The 20,743-nt window shown below is 39.6% G+C and overlaps 1 protein-coding gene across 6 annotated transcripts in view; it reads right to left on the reverse strand.

The window, feature by feature from the left end:
• Positions 1-1,343: 1,343 nt before the first annotated feature.
• The window catches only part of atp9b (ATPase phospholipid transporting 9B), a 44,542-nt gene continuing 25,142 nt past the window's right edge, over positions 1,344-20,743 (reverse strand). Inside the window, exons 13-30 of one of the 6 annotated variants that reach the window (XM_086279746.1) lie at positions 20,500-20,642; positions 18,694-18,806; positions 16,366-16,617; positions 12,793-12,954; positions 12,519-12,611; positions 10,846-10,929; positions 10,212-10,382; positions 9,641-9,739; positions 7,517-7,609; positions 7,040-7,184; positions 6,515-6,579; positions 6,145-6,300; positions 5,861-5,925; positions 5,572-5,680; positions 5,423-5,480; positions 4,323-4,526; positions 3,724-3,756; positions 1,344-3,479 (exon numbers count right to left, since the gene is read on the reverse strand). In XM_086279746.1, coding sequence (XP_086135872.1) covers positions 3,343-3,479; positions 3,724-3,756; positions 4,323-4,526; positions 5,423-5,480; positions 5,572-5,680; positions 5,861-5,925; positions 6,145-6,300; positions 6,515-6,579; positions 7,040-7,184; positions 7,517-7,609; positions 9,641-9,739; positions 10,212-10,382; positions 10,846-10,929; positions 12,519-12,611; positions 12,793-12,954; positions 16,366-16,617; positions 18,694-18,806; positions 20,500-20,642 — 2,182 coding nt within the window. In that variant the 3' untranslated portion in view covers positions 1,344-3,342. The other 5 variants (XM_086279747.1, XM_086279750.1, XM_086279748.1 and 2 more) reach the window with 5 other exon arrangements.

The following is a 20,743-nucleotide window of genomic DNA, read 5'->3' on the forward strand; positions in this document are numbered from 1 at the left end:
GTCATGTGTCATCTAGCAGTGTTAAATATTACTCAGTGCTAGGCAACTAATAACTTACCCAAGTTACATAGCAGTAGTTTTGTTGTACCTCGATTGAAGTGACTGATATTGAAACAGATTGATCTGATGTGTCGTTGGAGTTTTTCTAAAAGAAAAAAAAGCATTGGATGATTACCTGTATGCTCAAACTATGCTTGTTTTATTGGTGAACCTGTGCCTTTGGACCGAGATTAACAAACCCCTGGTGGTCTGAAGCCAACACACAAGTGCATTAAACCTGCAGTCTTTCTAATGGCCACTAGGGGGTGAAGCCTCTGGTTGCTAGATGAAGTTTACTTAATAACAGACTATGAGGAAAATCTCATTCATTCATTCGATACACATTTTTCTGATGAGTTCATGGTCTCGGTTGCTAGTTTCAGGGCTTGGTGAATACAACGTGTTGTTCATTTTACGTGAGGGTGAGTGTTCATGTTTCTAAATCATTAGTTTAAAAACACAATGCTGCTTTTCTTGAGGCTTCACAACACGACCTCAGTAACTATGGGTGATGGGGCGCTGTCCGTCTTTTATATACAGTCTAATTCCAGCTAAGTCAAAATCACAGTTTCTGTAACGCAATTACATTTAAAACCACTTTAAAGGTGTTTTTCTTTTGGTTTGTTTTTTAAGAAACAAAAATTCTAATTCTTTTTTCCCCCCCATAAAACAAACAAACAGTGACTGTACCATTACTCAGTTTCATCAAGAACACAAATGAATCTAAGAAATCTGCAGCGGTTCTCCTTTTAGTACAATAAATCATTAGTCCCACGAGCATTATCCAGTCCATCAAAGCTCCTTGTGCAGCACATTAACTCTATACTTTTGCTGGTCTGGGAAACAAACCACAATAACTCTTTCATAAATGTTGCAAGAAAAGTAAAACACAACCTGCAGTGCAGCACTTCTTCCCCTCCCCACAAAGTGAAAAGCGTGAGATGAAAGAACTTTTCTTAACATGTCGAAGTCATCGGACCATCACATTCATCACTGGGTCACCCTCCATCAGCAAAGTACTTCCTGCTCCATGGGGAGAAAAATTGATAGCACATTGTCTGTTTGCTCAATGGCTGCCTTAGATTACATGGTAAAACATATAGTTTCTTTTAAAGAGTCATTAAAGCTTCCTCCATGCGGCTCACATTTAAAAGCACCGACGTTTCCTCTTGTTGTACATAGAGTAGAGTAGACATTTCTCAGGTGAGGGATATTTTAATACAAAAATGGAAACGTGGGCCAATTACAGGTTTGGGTGCTTGAAGTGATTTAAAACATGCATGTAATTCATCTTAGGTAGTCTGAAACTTTAGCATCAACACAGATGAAAATGGCATTTTTAATTTCATATATAAGTTAAATAATTGCTAAAACTCCAATGCATTTTTTTGCTGGTTTGAAAAGGTTCATAAACAATTCTACAACTACATGTGGCGACATAAGTGAAGGATTCCAAACTTCACACTTAATTTTTCTAAATAATTTTTTTAACATGAACATTTCTTAGCAGTAAGGCGAATCACTTAATTGTCTAAACTTTAACTAAATGCTCCATATGTGCGCCCTAGTCCCTTCTTTCCTTAAGTTTGGTAATATCCAGCTGAGATGCACCTGATACACTTTGGTGGAATACAGCTTTAGTTTAATAATAATTTGATTAGGAGTTTTTGAAAATTCTGGTCACAGATTTTAAATCATTTTTCATCATTTGAGCCTCAGAAACAAATAGATGCTATTTGCAATCTGTTACAGAAACTTTGTTTTGTTTTTAAATGTAAAAAAACAAAAAAACAAAAAACAAAAAACAAACACCTAAGGTTCAACACTCAAGTTCATACATGACTGAAACTCATTTGCTCTCCAGTATTTAGTCTCTGTCTCCATCTAGTGGCCAGATGATAAACCTAACAATGAATATATCCTTGGCTGCCTCTGCTTTCAGTTAGAAAAATCCAAACAGGAACATTTTTAGTATTCATTGTCTTTTTATTACTCCTTAATCAATACCACGGTTAGAAATTGCTGTGTCAGCCATGGAAAGTAAGATCATAAGAAACTTGACAGAAAACAGGAATCAACAACTGGAATTGCTGCTTGTAAGAATGAAAATCGCAATTTCAAACATTCAATGCAATTTGCATCAAAGTATTTTTTTCCCCAAAGAACTACAATGATAAAACTCATTCCTCCTTAAAAAGGGATGAATGTCAAAGTCCACTGCAGGTCAAAGTCAAACCGGAGCAAAAGAGTCGAATTGTCAATAAAGCCCTAAAAGCTTTCAGCCAGCGAGTTTAATCAGGGCCCTTATTATAGTTTGCCATCATGAAAAAACTTGTTCTCCAAGAAAAGCAGCAGGATTCAAGTTCAGATATGGCTGTGGAGGCAAAGAAACCGAACCTAAACCTCTGAGATGCAGATTGAATACATGAACATCATAATGAGGCACAGAGCTGCCACGCTGACAGGAGGACTGACGGCCACAGACGCACACAAGTGTGAAATTATACAATCAAAGCCAAACATGGAAACATTTAGGAGTTCTGATTCTACACTACAAAGACTACAGATTGATGTCTTAAAAATGTAAAGTTCACTTCAAAGCCAGTCCCAGGAAGCTTCGACCCTCAACACATCAACAGCATTTTCTCTCGAATGATTTTTGGTTAATGCACGTCTGTATGAGATTGAAACACAGCGAGTTTTACATTAAGTCCAGTAACAATCAAAGCTGCATGTAAAGACTTTATTTACAGTAACACAAGAAACCAGTGAATCATCCTTTTCTCCCTTACTGCAGCTCAACACTGTTCAAACACACCGCCCAGCAACTGTAATTAATACCATAAATTAAAAAAAAAAAGGTGACACTTATAGTAAAAAAGTTTCCAAACGCCACATATAAAAAATCTAAACACTGAAAGTAATGCATCTGAACTGTATAAAATGACGAGCTGATGTATTTAAATGCTTTAAAACAAACGAAGGCAGGTCGACCCCCTTTGGGAAAAAGTGGGGTCAAGTGTTTCGGGCCTTCCAAGTGCAGTCACCGCGCCTGTACCCCTCCTCTGACAGTCTTTTATTATGTGCTCAATCTTTTCAAGTAATTCCATGTATCAGTGGCAAACCCCCCCTAAAAAAAACCCAACAACTTTCTTTCAGTTTTTTTTTTTTTTTTTTTTTTTGATTGTTCCAGTGTTTCCTCTGTCCATCACTGAGGACCAGTGTGTACAAAAAGTGCGAAAATTACAAAGCTCATTGCTGCACAGAACTACAAACCTAACAAAAACATAATCCCAGTTTGGCTCATGAGGAGAGCTTGGAGTAGCTTGGTGGTGAAAACTTGCGCTTCAGGTATTTGATTATGTAGAGAGGAAGACAGCTGACGAGTGTGATGGCGGACACCTTCCACAGGAAAGGCCAAGTCGTGATGAAGGACGAGTCTGGGAGAAGGAAAGATAAAGACTTTATCACAGCGACATGATCGCGCTCTAAAATTATGTTGGTGATTGCGTATTGGTCAAAGCATGAAAATAAAAACTTAAACACGTGAGATGAAAACGACCCACACGACAAAATAAACCCAAGAACATAAGATGATGCAAACATACAGATGCAAGACCAGATACATAATATCAGAGACAGATGAAGGAGAAAGGGGTGTGAATTCACAGGCTGTACACCTACCAAGGAAAGCTCCCAACGACACCCTGCCTATGCCTGTTGCCGACACACAGAAGCAAAAGAAGTGCAGCAGAAACAGTGAGTGCAGTGCAAAAAGTTAGCAGTGAAGAAAGAAAGAAAAATAGGACAGACAGAGAGAAGAAAAAGACTGAGGAGGGAATAAAAGCACAGAGCTGAGGGTTTAAACAACAGCGCAACACTTAGGTGCCAAGTAGTGTTACATCAAACTAAACAGAGCGGGCACAGCGAAGAAGAAGGCGGTTCCTTGAAGTACTCAGACCAATCAATACTGGACGTATCAAACCAAAAGTAAAAGCCTCACACCAACTGTTCAAGCTGTTCACAAGCAGGTTAGTTGACTATTTAGCAACTGAAAAATAGCATATTAGCATCACTCTTCATGGTTGTTCAGACTAAGGTTTTATTTTAATGAGAAAATATTCAGTAGATTAAAGTACAACAAGAAGTTCTCATACAAGCTTTCATATAACTATTTGATAGGATTTTTAAATATAAAGATATTCTTATTATCTCCTGAAACCTTAAATGTTTAAAAGGTCAGTAAACCAGTAGTGAAAAACTCAGAGGAAAGGTATACCTACCAAAGTACTCGTTGAGGAAGGCGAGTGAGGCGAGGTAGCAACCCAGGCTGAAGAACTCAGCCACCACCATGAGCCAGTGCCAAGTGCGGATCGTCAGCGCCACCATCAGCAGCTCAGTCAGGATGAGCGCCGTGAAGGAGATGGCAACCACGTGAACGAACTCCGACTCAAACAGCACCAACGCGCTGTACATGAGGATGCCCCCTGGTGGCGCCAAAGGAAACATGCGGACTTTAAAAACTTTTTTGCGCGATTAGGTCTGGTCTAAGTGTCTGGGCTTAACTAAAATTACATTACTCATTATTCATTCAGGACTTGCTGTGCACCAGATCTCCCTTTAAGAAATCACGATTGTTTTCTAAAGATTAACTGGCCCAGTCTATCAGTTTCATCAACAGTGGTCTGGGACACTGAGTTAAGGATTATGGTGTCTGCAGATAAGGACTGATTCAATAACATTATTTATGAGGCTGAAGGATCCACAATGACTTCCAGTGTGTCTCACTCTTGAGTGTCCAGACACACACTCATCTTTGGGCGCCTGCTGTATCTTGATAGCCTTTCATTTTATCATAACACTACACAAATTGAGCTTAATAGCCTATAACTGATCACGTAATTGCTTTTTCATATTGGCTTAATACAGCGCATTCCACCGACTCAACGTCTGTAATAAATTATGCCCGATCAGTTCCTAATATTTACTTCCTTTCATATTGCTTTTTTTCCTCTCCACATACCGAGTATTGGCCTTTAATTAAAAACCTCGAGCTGTCAGGAAGTCACGCTTGAGCAAGAACATAGATCTTTCTCACTCGCTGCATGGCTTAGCGATTACAGAAATATCGATTTACTGGACAGACAAAAGCTTGCATGTAAAAGCGGATGGCAGTTGGAAACCTTAGATACTGAGAAACGGACTGTGCAAGGGTTTGAAGGGGCCCTGGGACTGTGCTACTAGACAATGCACAAATGATGAAATGGTGGCTGAAGAGTTGCTCTGACAGTTTAAAGATAGAATCACGCTGTAGATGGTTCTGCTATAACTTGAAAGTTGATTTTAGGAAGCAAATGTGAGTGAATGATAAGGAAAAACACACCTTGATAGACACTGATCAAAACCCAAATGAGGAAAGTCTTGAAAGACAATGAACGTCCCTGAAAGAGAGAAAGACATGTTGTTACTTGTTTAAATTCTAACGAAGGAAAGCTGTCAAAACCAAAGATTAAAAAAAAAATGGGATTAAACCTTAGTGAGGTCCTTATAAAGCTCTGGGTAGAGCAGGGCCATTTCTGGCTTCACATCTTGGTCCAGGACCAGGGAGAATACAGGAAACATGGTGTAGATAGTCGCATACCTACACACAAAGTATAAAAAAAATAAATAAATAAAAAAAAAAGAGAAAGAAATGAGAGACGAAGACAGGAGAGGCAACAAAACTGAAGGTTATATGATCGAATACTGTAGAAGCTTGCATCAGGGTTATGCTGTTGTGAAGCTGTCCTTACACTGGCCCCATGAGACTTCAGGTACTCACCCGACCATGAGGAAACCCTGGTACAGAGGCACAGAGGCAAAGTAGAAGACGGAGGAGAAGACGGCCTGAGGACAGGACACAAAACTGGTGTCATAAAGTCACCAAATGAGGAATTTTAATGTCCCCGCTGTGGGGAATTTGTAATTTCGTTTTAACCGCAAAACAACTTTCATGATGAACTCATTAGGAACGATCAAAAGCAAAATATAGGCTCAAAATATGTAACAAGAAACATACAGCATTTGTAGTGTTTTGTCTGTGTTTTAATTTAACTATCGCTGTACCTGCATGGTGGAGATGATCATGCCCCTGTGCATGACAAACTGGCCAAGCGCTGCAGAACGCTTGTAGCTGTTCCTGCCGTGAACCATGAGCAGGCGGCCAATGTGCTTAAACTGAGTGATGGAGAAGTCTGCAGCCAGCGACGCCTGCTTCCCTTCCTATGTGAAACAAACAGAATAAAGATGCTAAGCTAAAGTAGAACAACCGTTTTCTTTTTTCTTCACATTTAAAGACATGCCACTTCGTTTTACCAGTTTTATAACTGAGGGATCTGAGTCAAGGTTTTTAGAGTTTTTATGACCAAATTAAGTTATTGGACCTAATCCAGGATAAGACACACAAGGTCTGAATGAAATGTGCAGCAGGCTTTACCTTTCCTTCAATCCCGATGCCACAGTCTGCAGCCTGGATCATACTGACATCATTTCCTCCATCACCTGCCACAAAATTACAAATTACATGATGCAGTTTCTAGAAGTAGCAGCTGGAATGGGCATTTTTAAATCAGTGAGTTTTCACTGCCATCTTGTGGACACATGCAGTAATACTCTGTCTAAGACCACATGAATCTTCCTCTAACCCAACTAAAATCAGTGATGTTAAATGGTCACATCTGGGATGGGACAGTTAAGAGACTGTGAAATTATGTGTTTTTCTCTGAAGCATTTTACAAACCAGTTCAGCTTGTATCCCAAACACGAGTATGAAATCGGTCTGGTTTAATTTGTCTGTTCACCAGAGTTTTATAAATGGTAAACACTTTCCTCTCGAAAAGATGGGGCTAAATTCACACAGATATTTTCTCCCGCTAACAGATTTTCCCAGGCTGTCCGTGGATCGTAGCCAAATGCCTTGTGGGCAAGCAGGTCTGCCGCCCCTATATCTGTCAACACTTACCTATGGCGCAGGTTCTGTTGGCTGTGTGCTGTTGGAGGAGTCTGACGATTTGAGCTTTCTGAGTTGGAGAGCAGCGACAGCAGACCACCGCCGGACACTGACACGCCAGCTCCACAAACTCGTGCTCATAGTACCTCAGACACACCTGTAGCACCACAAAGGAAGTAGCATACATTTAAAAAAAACTAACAAAAAAACCAAAAAAACCCCAAAGGTTGTGTGACATAAATTAACTTGTTGACCAGAAAACACAGTGAAAATGTTAAATTCCTGCTTAACTTCATTATTTTTTTTTTTTTTTTTTTTTTTTTTTTTTTTTTTTTTTTTAAATTCAGCTCACTGTTCCAGTTGTTTTTATTATCTTTCCCTCTCCAACTCCTCCACTTCTTGGGTGAACTCCAAAGAGTTCGTTTTGGCTAAGAAGTACACCCTCAACATCATCGGCTGTGCAAGCGTCACTGCACTGCGCTGTAGTACCTCTAAGGAGTCTCCTGAGATGACCAGAGCACAGTCATGTTTCCTTCTGAAGGCGTTCAGCTCCAGATGGGCCTCTCCTCTGTTTGAGACCTGCTTGAGAGCCACACAATACAATTATCCACAAGATCATTTAGGCTTTTTGTTATCGCACATTTAATCTTAGTGAACAGCTATCTGTTTTGGAAAATGCAAAGTGGACAAGACTGCCATAAGCTTTCCATTTACTCTTTGAAGTTTACTTATAGACACATTTCTACTAATCAGGCAGGCAGGCTTCTCTTACATGCAGGTAGACAGTCTGTATAGAGGCAAAATGCAATCGTGAAATGAAGAGCTAACATAATATATATGCTTTTAGAAAAGTGGATAGAAAAGTACCGTAATTGTCGGGCTATAAGCCGCTACTTTTTGCACCAGCTTTGAACCCTGCGGCTTTTAGTCAGGTGCGGCTTTTCTATGGATTTTCCATGATTTTTGTGATATCGTAAGACGATTTGTTTTGTTTGTTCCGCTGTTGTACGGCACTACGTTGCCTGGCGGAAGGATCGGGGTTCAAGAGTGGTATGTTAGTCACATGTCCGTCCGCCAGGCAACGTAGTGCCGTACGAAGTAGCGCGAAAAACAAACTTCAAAGTAGCGCTACGCATTCAGCGGGAGGCGTGGATGATGAGCGGCGATAAACTTGCGAAAAGCAAGTTATGCCCAACTCCACCGGTGGATTCTGACAGCGTGGAAAAGTGCGAAAACATCCACGATCACCAACGGATTTTGAAGGGCTGGACTGCTGCATGATGGAGAGGAGGACACCGCCACGGCCCTTCTGAGGGTGTTCGACTCTGACACTGACAACGAGGATTTCTTTGGTTTTGAAAGTGACAACGAAGGAGAGAAGCGGAGAGTGGATGACGAAGCCATCCTGAGCCTGTTCGTTTCCGACATTGGAGAAGAGGACTTTGGTGGTTTTAGAGCGCAGGAAGAAGAGAAAGATGGTGAATGACTGACTTTTCTTCTTGTTAAAGCTGTGTCACTGCACCTGAGCCTAAAAGGTAGTCCGAATCTATTTTTCTGGTGTGCTGTAGGTTACTGTTATGTACTACATGTGCAAATATGTACCCATAACTTGTTTTTCAAAATATTAATAAAAGGGGTGTGTCTCCAAACAGCCATCTCTTTCCTGACAATTCCCTTTGTGCATATTCTCTTACATATGATAAGTCAACATTGAAACACCTGCGGCTTTTAGTCAGGTGCGGCTAATGTATGTACAAAACAGGATTTTCCCCTGATTTTAGCTTGTGCGGCTAATATTCAGGTGCGCTTTGTAGTCCGGGAAATACGGTAGTTTTTAATACAGCCATACACACCTGCCCACTCCCTTAGGTCTGCCAATCAGCAGCTCTTTAAGGTGCCAAACACCAAGGGTAAATTTAGAGGTGACCGTGCTTTTGCTGTAGCTGCTCCAAAGTTGTAGCATGATTGGCCCTTGCACGTTAGGCAGACCTCTGCTCTTTCTGAGTTTATAACTCTTCTTAAAACATATTTATTTGCTGAAGCCTTTGGCACATTTTAAGAGATTGACTCTATTTGTTTTACTATTTTTTCTAATTCCCTAATTTTTAACATGTTTTATTGTTTATGCTATTTGTATATGTGGTTCAGGGGGTTTGGAAGCTCATCTCGTAACCTGAAGGTTGCCGGTTCGATCCCCAGCTCTGTCTGTCCTGGTTGTTGTGTCCCTGGGCAAGACACCTACTGGTGTTGGCCAGAGGGGCCGATATGGCAGCCTCGCTTCTGTCAGTCTGCCCCAGGGCAGCTGTGGCTACAACTGTAGCTTGCCTCCACCAGTGTGTGAATGTGAGAGTGAATGAGTAGTCGAATTGTAATGTAAAGCACTTTGAGGGTCTCGAAAAGCGCTATATAAATGCAATCCATTATAATTATTATTATTACAGCGATTTAAAACAGTTTTATTTTAAACTGCTTTAAAAATAAAGGTGGTATGGTAACCATAATCTCTTATCCACCCTCCGTGAAAAACTGAGTTACACCCAGAGTGTGAAGCAGCCAACTAGCCGACAGGTCCTTTTATGCAAACACTTCATGTTTTCAAATAAAACAGCGTACCGGTCTGAAGACGTGGATGTCTTGGTTCCTGGAAACCAAATGAGAGCTTTTAGCGATGCACGTAGCCGTCTCAAGCTTGTCCCCAGTCAGCATCCAGATCTGAGAAGAAAACAACATGAAGAAACACAAAGTGTTACAGAAACAGCACAAAAATGGAGTAAAATTAAACAAATAAGATCTTCAGTTATCTCCAACACTTTATGGTTAATTAACATGAAAATACATCAAATTCTGATTAGGTGTAATATTATAGTTTTCCTGCTTTTTATCCCTCCTGAAGTAATTATTAAGCAACTTTCCTTCAAGGTATCAATATTGTTGTTTAAACATAATGCTAACAAGCAGCAAAATGAATTTTTCTTCAGTCTCAATTGAGAAAAATTAAGTTGTTTTAATCTTTTAATTATTTCTTCCACCTTTTTCTTTTACTCCCTTGCACTAACACTACCATGTCACTATTACTTTAATAGTTTTGTTGGACTGCAACAAAGTAAATAAATCAAAGTGGAGATGATCTGACGAAAAAAAAAAAAAGCATCGGTCTGGCGTCCAGTTTTATTTCTGCACCGACCTTGATGCCAGCATTTCTAAGCAGCTCCAGCGTGGGCCTGACGTCTGCTTGTAGCTGGTCTTCCACACCAGTCAGACACAGAAGCTCCATCTCTCGCTCGAGACTCTCCACCACTGCTGCGACCTTCAGGGTTCGATCGTGGATACTCAGTTTCGCTTGATTGTAGCGATTCTGCACAAAAAAAGAAGAAAGAACAAAAATAACGAATAAAATCATGAAGCGATTCAGAGCTTCAGAACCGCAAATAGTGGACACGCCTGTTATTCTCCCTTTAGAGTAGTTTGAACTGCAGAGACTACAAAAACCAATAAATGTATTTACAGGCAAACATGAAAGTGATCTGAGGATTATGATGGGTTTGTGGTTGTTTACTAATGTCAAAGAATTCCTTTTTTTTATGAGTTACTTAAACATTTGTTTCATCTACTCTTCTTTCATTATGTTGTTTATGACAGTTATATCAGTAAGTGTAAGTTAAAAGTCCAGAGGAACCACGAACTTCACCCTCAAAAATGACCGTACAGTGAAAACACATATTTAGATTTTCATTTGGAGGGCTGTCAAAGCAGACTATATTAGATTTAAAGAGGTACACATCGTTCCTTATAAACCAACAACTGATAAACCTGCATACCTCAAAGTCCTGATACTGCTCCTCAGATAAACACTTCTTCGCCACCACCAGAGTCCTCAGGCCCTCTCTGGCCATGTTCCCACACTGAAAGGAAGGAGATCAGAGATCTATTTCAGGGGTGTTTTCAGTCTTTCAAAAGCTTCATCGCTCTTGACTGAAGTAGAAGATGTTGTGTATTTACAATAAATGTTTGCGAATGTTTCCCTGAGATGAATTTCAATCAAATCTAGGGCAGATAAGTTCTTTTATTAGAGCAGCTGCTGTGCAAGTACACCATGCAGACACTACTGTCAATAACAGCATATTGTTACCAACACCAAAAGAAATCAATATTGAATAACATACCCTGTGGTGAAATTCAGAGGACACAGTAAAACAAAGGGATGGATGGCAGTTTATTTTTGATATGAAACACCAATAGGGGCAATCTGTCCACTTGATTGGTTATTGACAAGCTGAGTAACTGCAGCGCGTTGATCTGACAACGGGATATTACGGCCAACAGGACATCATTAGCACCATTGTTCAAGAATATGACATACTGTAATTACTTCAACTTTATCTAGGTCACTAATTAAATCAAAAGCTGCCCCCGGTGCTAAATGACTCAATAATGCCAATATAATTATGAACATATGCGCACAAGACCTTCGACCACCAAACTGGTGTAGGTGGCCTGTTGATCTTTTGATGAAATGTCCCCATTAATAGAGATGCCATAAGCAGCTAAGCTCTCGTATATTTGTTATTCATGTTGGTTATTTTATTACTTCACATAAGTAGAAACAAATGAGAAAAATACTGGCAGAGTTCCCACATGTGACAATGTTTAAGACTTAAACAGTAGATTCAACATGTATCATCTTTATTATAGAAAGACTACATTTAGTATACATTAAATTAACATGCCTTTTTAAGACATGAAATTGCATAACATTTTTAAAGCAGGTGTTTTTCAGCATAACTTTTATTTATTTAGTTTGAGTTCAACAACTGTATTTAAAATCTTTTATATTTAAAGCTCCACAATCCCTTAACTATTATGTTATGTGAGAACAGCATGCGTCAACAGTTCACACAAAAATGTTTTGAGGATGCGCACAGACTGATTAGAGCACGATGTTTCTTGTCCCTGCTCCAAAACCTGTAATTATGCTGTCTGCCCATTTTTACATAGACTGTAATTACAAGTAGCCAAGAAGAAAAACTGGTTACATCAGCCCTAACTCCAATTCTGAGCCAGAGATATTGAGAATTTCGGGCAGTGACAATCTAAAAGATCTACAAATCGGGGACCTATCCGGGAGTCAGTTAAACCAGGTTCCTTCAGCATAAGCAAAGTTATATTCAAGACCTTTTTAATGGTGTTTAGAATGAAACTGAATCTTAGAAAGACCAATCAGGTAACAGTCTTTATCTGGCACTAGCTGAGGCACTAATTTGACAAACTGCACCAATCCAAGCGTGCTGCCTTATAGTAACCGTGTGCAAACACATGGAACACTTAAGAGTGCAGGAATAGTGTCACCGACTCACTGTTGTGATTCTCATCCTGAACCAAAATTTGGTTAAGACTAACTTTAATGGAATTTGCGCTTCTTTGATCCAGTTCTGTCCAAACTATATTTACAGGAAGTATCCAGTAAAATCTTTAATATGACTCAAATTTGTACCTCTTCTTCCAACCAGTCGTTATACTGGACGATGCTCGCCATGGCAACATCAGCACCCTTCATGTAGAAAGTGATATCCCCCGTTGACTCCTCCTAAATAGTTGGAAAATAAAAATAGCTACGTTTCTTCTAAATTTGAAGGCATTACTGTGGAAACTAAGCTAAACAGAAGCACAAGATTAGGTTCAAACCTATCTTAAAAATTAGCCCTCATTATGTGCAGGAATAACAGAAACAGGCATGACTCAGACCACACAACAATCATTATACACACCCGAACAATGATGCCCATCCTTTTGCTCTCAGAGGTGAAGGGGAAGATCTGCAGGATGTAAAAGGAGAGAATCTGTCCAGAGGGAGTCTTCAGCTGCAGGGAGGTCAGGTCTCTGTTCACCAGGGTCAAACCAACGCTTTCTGTCCACCGCACCAGCGCCACCTGAGGAAGATTCGATGCTTTGACTTTAATAAAACAGCAGACAAGATATACTTGTTCACAATGTTTGAGGATCAAATTAAAATACTTAAAATCTTAGTTTTAGTAAACATTCATCCTAAAATAAACAGGTTAATGAGAAAATCACTTTATGTAGGAAAGAAAATGATGAAAGTTGACAACATGTAAGCTGATTAAATGTACTTTCACATGCACTTAAAGGATGAGAGTGTGTTACGGCATCTCCAGAGCTGCTGAGCTCTTCCCATTCAGCTCCACATAAGTGTTTTTCTGTTTCTCTTTCCTCTTTTTCCCCTCAGCAGGAACTGCGGCCCCCGAGTGAGTGTTCAGCTGCACACGACTCAATCCTCAATGGGTTCATTTTCAATTTGCTCACTCAAAGGTTGTTATTATACTCCGACCTACAAATTAGAACTTCCTGTTAATACCCCATCATTTCTCCTGCTCCCCCTTTGAGCTCCGTAAAAAGGCTGCCTATATTTACTTAACACACATCTGTGTGCCATTATCCTGTGTGTGTGTTCACATAGCTGCACATGGACACACATGAATTGACACACAACATGTGCTGACATTAAACAGAGTCCTTTTAATCTACTTTATCAGCTCTACAAAAACTATTTAAAGCTTTGTCAACTTTGATACAAATTGCATGTGATTCAAACTGCGTGTGTTACAACATTACTAAAAAAAACGACTGCTGCTGACTAGTTTACTGCAATGGCAGACGTTCTTAAACAACACGATCAATCATTTCAACTGTGTTCACTGTGTTTTAGCAGCCATGTAAATCACAATAGCGGCAAGTGGACTCTTAACAGTTAAATTCTTTTTTCTGCTGTAATGTCACTGGTAACATAAAAGGGTGCACCCTGAAGAGCTCAATTTATTTTGGGATCATTTGACACACTTTAGATTTGAAAGAGTATCTCAAGACAGAGCAGAAATTGTGCATCTGGATTCATGAGAAACTTCTGTTGGTAACTTGTTTATCCCAAATACAAAACTATAAATCGTCTAGTTTGCGTCTTCTTTTTGCATTTGAGTAAAAGTTCTTGCATAACCAGTTTAACAAACCTTCACAGCCGTCCTGCTATTTGTACACATTTTTAACTGTTATTGATAAGCACACAGGGACACATGCAAACTTAACGGGAAGGAAAAGTATATTTACTTGATTATCATTGTGGTGTAATCGACACCATTTAATTAGCGAGGAAGCATTGCAGTTTGGTGATTTTAGAACTGAATGAATTGAACCTAAATTCTTTTTTTTGTAACTTTGGAAATTGGATTTACCTGAGAATCTGCAAATCTAAATTAAAAAGCAATGTCCCAGCATGTTCATATTGTTTACATAATGTATCTCACCTTTTTTTGACACAGAGTTATCTTCACAAAGCTTTTGATTTTAGCTCCAAATAAAAATTATCAACACTATGACAGAGTCTAAGAAGTCAAATATTAATAGCCAGTGACCACCAGCTCAGCTGCTTTTCAACTGCAGGAACTGAATGGATCCAACCTGGTGTTTCCCATGACATGAATCTTAGGGGGAATTTCACAAAGATTTCTCTTTTTCTTGGCTTTTCAACAGAATTTTGCAAACTTGGAAGGATCAGGCACTATCAAATTGACGTGCCTTGCATGTATGCCATTAAAAAGGAAGTAGCAAAGAAATATTTTTTATAAAGGAGAATATTAAATGTGAAATAGCAGCTGCTGCAATGCTTTTCTTTTCTTGCATTGGAGATGAAGTGACACAATTTTCCTGATCTTAATGACAGCTGAACAATAATTGTCAAACTTCTCAATCCAGAAAGACCAAGTGTGTAATTTAATACGAGCTCCTGAAAGGTGACAAAATGTAGGAAAGAAAAAAAAAGCCACACACATTTAAAGGCTACACTCAAATATTTTTTTCTAATCAGACCACAGGTCGGACGACCTTTGTTCTGATCCCAGTAGCTTCCACTTTATGACTGCTTATGATATCCGAAATGATGAGCGGGCCAAACAAACTAAGAGAAGTATAGCGGCTGAGATCGGATGCTGCATTCAATGAGACGAAGGATTCAAAAGAAGAGGGAAATGAAAGACAGAGAAAGAACAAAGGAGAGAGTGAAAGGGGAAGGGAGAGTTCTACCAACAATCACAGATCTACACCTCTCATCCTCCCAGTGAGAAAATTAAATATTGATCAATCCAAGCAGTGTGAGACAATAGAGGGAGGAGAGACAGAGCAGAAAGAGGGGATATAAATAAATATACCCATCAACTTGGAGGAAGGTAGTGCAGGTAAAACAGAAAAATTAGATTTATCTTTTAATACGCTTTTATCTTTATTTTGATTGCCAAAGGTGGCAGGGGGTAAAAAGAAACTCTGCCAGTCTCACATAGGCTTTACGAACCTTCACATGTCAGTGGTGATAAACATGCCAATAATGCTGCAGTGGGCCTTTAAGGGTAGATTAACTCCCCTCCAATCTGCATTAAACTACTGTTAAAAAAAACAAAACAAAACAAAAGCCTGACTTTTTTTGTCGTTTTCCTTCTGTGTTTTATGTGTTCTCCATGTAATCCAGCTCTCGTGTTACATGGAGAAAGGAAACACTGAGGATCCTCGTGGGGACCGGGCTGCATTCTTCCTTCAGTTACAGCAGTAAATTCTCAGGCAGCTAATATAGACAATTAAAAAGCTTAACCTCTAAAAAGAGTTCATGACCTTTGACTTTCTGCCAGTGAAATGATAATTATGACTAAGCAGGATTATTTAGGATGGCTAATAAATGACACAGAAAGAGATTAGAAATATTTTTACAATGAGTGTTTCAAAAGCAAAATCTCCCTTTTCCGCATCCTTTTGTTTAGTATATGCATGTTTTCTCCTACAAAAATATTAAAAGGTGCTAAAATAAAGATTTAAGCTGACTTTAAAATATATTATGGGTTTTTCCAAAGACACTGAATGAGCTGGGAATCACCCAGAAACGTCACTCATGACAAGGGCGGTATTGTGACAATTTGTCACACACAGATTATTTAAACACATCTGTGTGACTGTAGAAAAAATGGACTCTAAAAGGTAAAGAAAATAATTTTATGTAGTGCACTGTAATGTGTTCAATTCAGACAGTTATTCAATCTTAACAATGTGCTGATTTAATTCATTAGCTTTCTATTTTACGTTCCCTGCCAGCTTCCAACTCCAAATGCAATCTGCATCACAACAAGTTAACCTCTGTTAACCCAAAGTAGTCATAAAATATTGTTTTTGACAAGTGAGGAAAACTGTGACCCACCCAAATTAGATAAGTTTGCTAAATACGAGGTGGAAATAGAGCTATAATCTAATCTTTGACGACCAGGATAACCGCTGTGCTTTATATCTACCTCATCTGGGCTGGAGGCTTGATACGTGCGGTTGTCATCACTGAAGTCCTGGTCGGCTTCTGCAGATTCAGTCTCCCCGTTTACTCCGGCATGCGACTCGTACACCGGTGTGACGTTGTGGCACAGGGCGATGGCTTTCACGGCCTCGTGGATCCGGCTGCTAACGCTCTTACGAACCTTTGGGCCTGATGCCTGGGTCTTCCGCGATGGCGTGGCACCAGTGGCACTACCACTGGATGGCTGGGAAGTTGCCTGAAGTAAGAACAAACAGTCTGCAGCTGACAACAGTTTCTGTCCAGACTTGTATTAAATATTTAGTTTTTTAAAAGAACTTTATAGATTTGGGCTCGGCTGTTCCTGTGTTATGGCACTGAGTAAAGGAACAATGGCCAGCATAGTGTTGCACAGTTACATGAACCTTTGAGCTGTTGTATACAAAATGTCATCACTTTATCCTTTTAAACATTTTTGTGAAATATTGAAATATCCATGTGAATTCATGAGTTATGGCTAAAAATGTGTTTGCAAGGTACCAGATCCAGTGCCTAAAAGAACTGAATCTGGAGTATATTTATATATATTTATCCCTGCAGACACAGTAAGAAACAGCTAGTTCTTATCAATCTGACACACCTGTTCAAGCTAGATGACACAGCGAGGAGAGGACTGCAGCATAGTCTCTATCTTGTTATATTTGGTTTGAGGGCTTTTACATTTTCATCTCTTTTGACAAGAACCATCAGTTTAAGTGTGCGATTACTGAGCATGACAACAGTCCACAGAGCCAGCTGTAGTTGACAGGAGGACTGCACTCTACTGAGCATTAGACTTTGGTTTATTATTAGACTTGACTCCTGCTGAGCAGAGAAAGGGGCTGACAGGAGTACAGTAAGTACACAAACTTTATCTAAAGGGACTGAAAGATCTACAGGCAGAGATTATTATGCCATTCAGCCAGATAAACACAGTGTCACAGATATAAATGGAGGATTTCTTCTAAATGTACAACAGATACTTGTAGGCAAAAGTTGTGATTAAATTAAGACCTTTAGGTGGGGTTTTTTTAGACTATATTATAAATGATCCTCTTTAAATTTTACACATCACTGTGACAGTACAGTACAGAAAAAAGTATTGTATAGCACAAATGAGAGAGGCACTGCTGATCAGCACTGCTTCAGCTGTCCTGCGCTAAAAAGACTAGTCATTTTTCATTAGCTGAGATTAGACATAAGGGTGCGGGGCAGATGGTTTCAGCCTCGACCAGCTGTTTGGAGCTGGCTGAGAGCGAACAATATCATTCTGTCAAGACTGCAGCCAGATCTGAGCCACCCAGTGAGGAAACACTTGCTTACAGTACAGGGAGTCTCTCAGGGACGCCGCATGATGAATGGACAATATGGGCTTCTTTCCTGGAAAACTTATTCTTAGCTCAATATAAAAATTGATTAAACTGATCCGCAGAGAGGGGCAGGAATAAGCGGGAAAACACTGAGGGAAAAAAAGTATTAATTTTAACTGGATACGCGCCCATGCTGGGCACAAATTTTCAAAAGTCAAGTAAATTGTGTACCCAGTGTCTATCGTTAGGCATATGTGTTATAGTTTTAAAGTAATACTGAGCGAACACTCACACTAAACAATCATTATTCAGAAATTTACAAAAGAAAAAAAAAGAAAAAAAAAAGTATTTTTTCATAATATGGATGCTAAAAAAATTAGTGCTAAAAATTTTTACATAGATTTTATTTTTAGTGAATTAAAATATTGGACGTTATTTTCATATACACAAATACACTCACACCAATTAATGCACACAAACAAATCAGCATGGAGGTGAGCTGAAGGCAACCAGACTTCTTTTTTAGGTTCATGAAGAGATTTTACCTCTAATCCAAAAGGCTTAAAAGTCCAGATGCCTTTAACTCGGGTGCTTAAGACATACACAGACTAAATGGTAAATGGTAAATGGCCTGTATTTACTAGTCCCTAAGGACCCCAAAGCGCTTTACATATCCAGTCATCCACCCATTCACACACACACATTCACACACTGGTGATGGCAAGCTACATTGTAGCCACAGCCACCCTGGGGCGCACTGACAGAGGCGAGGCTGCCGGACACTGGCGCCACCGGGCCCTCTGACCACCACCAGTAGGCAACGGGTGAAGTGTCTTGCCCAAGGACACAACGACCGAGACTGTCCGAGCCGGGGCTCGAACCAGCAACCTTCCGATTACAAGGCGAACTCCTAACTCTTGAGCCACGATCGCCCCAGACTAACAGTAGCTGGGTTTTCTCAACCACACGTCATTAAGGTTGCTCACCTGTGCGTATGACTGGACTATATGGCTTTGGATCTCATCCATGGTGTCTGTGCCATAGGATACTGTTCCCAGGTGGAGTCGCTTGAATATCATTTCGTTTTGTGTCAGAGTGCCTGCAGTTCAGAAGATTATTTAGACATTACCATATAAAACAAACAGAACATCCACAGCACCTGAATCACAATTCAACAAACTCTCAAAAGATAATGTTTAAGACCCATCGCAAGTGTAGAATATCAGTACTGTGTTTACTATCATTATGTCATGTGTTTTAACAAGACAAGACATAAATAACATTTTCGGTACAAATCCGCAGTCTTTGTTATTGCTGGTCACAACTGTGATGAAATCCTCCCTGAGAGAAACTGAGCAGCTCCTAATTTGGCATCTCTGAACTCCAGCTTCTTGTATCATCTTACATATACACAGATACCCATTAAGCTACAACAGTATCAGATGCCTTATTTATTGTCCAAGCTCTAATCGCTTCCCAAAATTAATAGCTAAAATCGTCCTTGCTTTAAATGTGCAAGCAATCCCCTTCAAGGTTGACACCTTGTGCTCCCAGCCATCCTGCAAAGTTTGGATCACCACCTAGATCTCCAGAGGCAGGTCTGTGACTACAGCACAGAAAACAATCTGTTTATTTGACTATGCTTCTAAGAACCTTATGTTAGGTTTGTGCTCTATATAAATAAACCATGTCTCCACCTTATATCATCCAGAGTTTCTTATTACACAACTGTATACAATAGCAAAATTAAGATAAATTCAGCCTTTCTGAAAGCACACACACACACACACACACACACACAGGTCGTCTTCATAAGACCGTTTCCAATATATCATGGGACCTGCAGGGTAGTGCATTTGCCTTCTCACTGACCTAATCGCATTACCAGTATGGACTGCGTGTCCTTTCTAACTATCAGACAAGACTGCATACAAAAAGACTGAGTGAATGTTCAGACACTAAAAGCAAAAGAAAAAAGAAAAATCCTTGAAAATGGGGGCAATGGCCTTGTTTAATGGATGTTGGTTGCCAGAACGTGTGCTGATAGAGCGTAAAGCTGATTAGAGGGCATCTAACTTCCAAAAACATTAGAGGCACAGAGTTAACCAATTCTAATGGATTGATTGTTTGTTCTTTTTTCCATGTACTTTAACTACCAACCTGGATAAATAGGCTCTAAAGCTAATCTATTCCTACCTAGATCAGTGGGGGAAGACAAAGAAGCATATTAGGACCCCAGCAGGAGTTTATCACTCTGACACACCGTCTAGAATTAGAAAAGAGCAGCCATTTGTTTATTAGTGAAACACGCCACAATAGGGAAATAAGAAAACTTGAGGACTCCTGAGAAGCACCTGAAAACGCTGGATTTTTCCTCAGTTCTCCGTTTTAACTCACACATGCCCACAGTGTCAAATGTTTCTACTTCAGTTATCATCAAATGTGCTTAATTCATAAAGGAAAAATTAATGTGGCTGCATTAAAGACTCATTCTCAGTTTTTTTTGTTTTTCCTTTTGGTTAATGTGCTTTGATCAGGTAACATCACTTTCTAATCTGCAAGTAGGGATCTAGACACCTTAAAAATGTTAACATTAAAAACCCATAAATGCTATAATACACACGTGTCACACACTTTGTGTAGACCTTCCACCTTCTTTGATGGTATGATAAGGCTTCCACAGTCTCTCCCATTTGAAGATGCACAGATTAAACCAGCATCCAAATCATTTCTCCTCTTGAAGCAAATAATTTCAGTCAAACTCGGATTGTCAGTAAAATCTTAAACACTACCTGTCTTGTCTGTCAGCAGATAGACAAGCCGGCCCAGTTCCTCGGGGATGGTGCTGGTCCTCACAACAGTCCCGGGGATGTTTTCATCTTTCATTATCATCCAACCGTAGGCCGACTTTCCCATGTCCAAGTTTACACGCAAACTAAACAAAAAAAAAAACGAAATTAAATAAAATGACTGTAACCCACCACCAGTAAAACAACAAAACTGTATTAAAGACCAAATAAAAAGAAAAAATGGCTA

Source organism: Aulonocara sp. 'chitande type north' Nkhata Bay, linkage group LG22 (genome assembly GCF_057382095.1).
Source record: "Aulonocara sp. 'chitande type north' Nkhata Bay isolate Kocher_YH1m ecotype deep benthic linkage group LG22, A_spYH_male_GT1.1, whole genome shotgun sequence".
NCBI classification, from domain to species: Eukaryota; Metazoa; Chordata; class Actinopteri; order Cichliformes; family Cichlidae; genus Aulonocara; species Aulonocara sp. 'chitande type north' Nkhata Bay.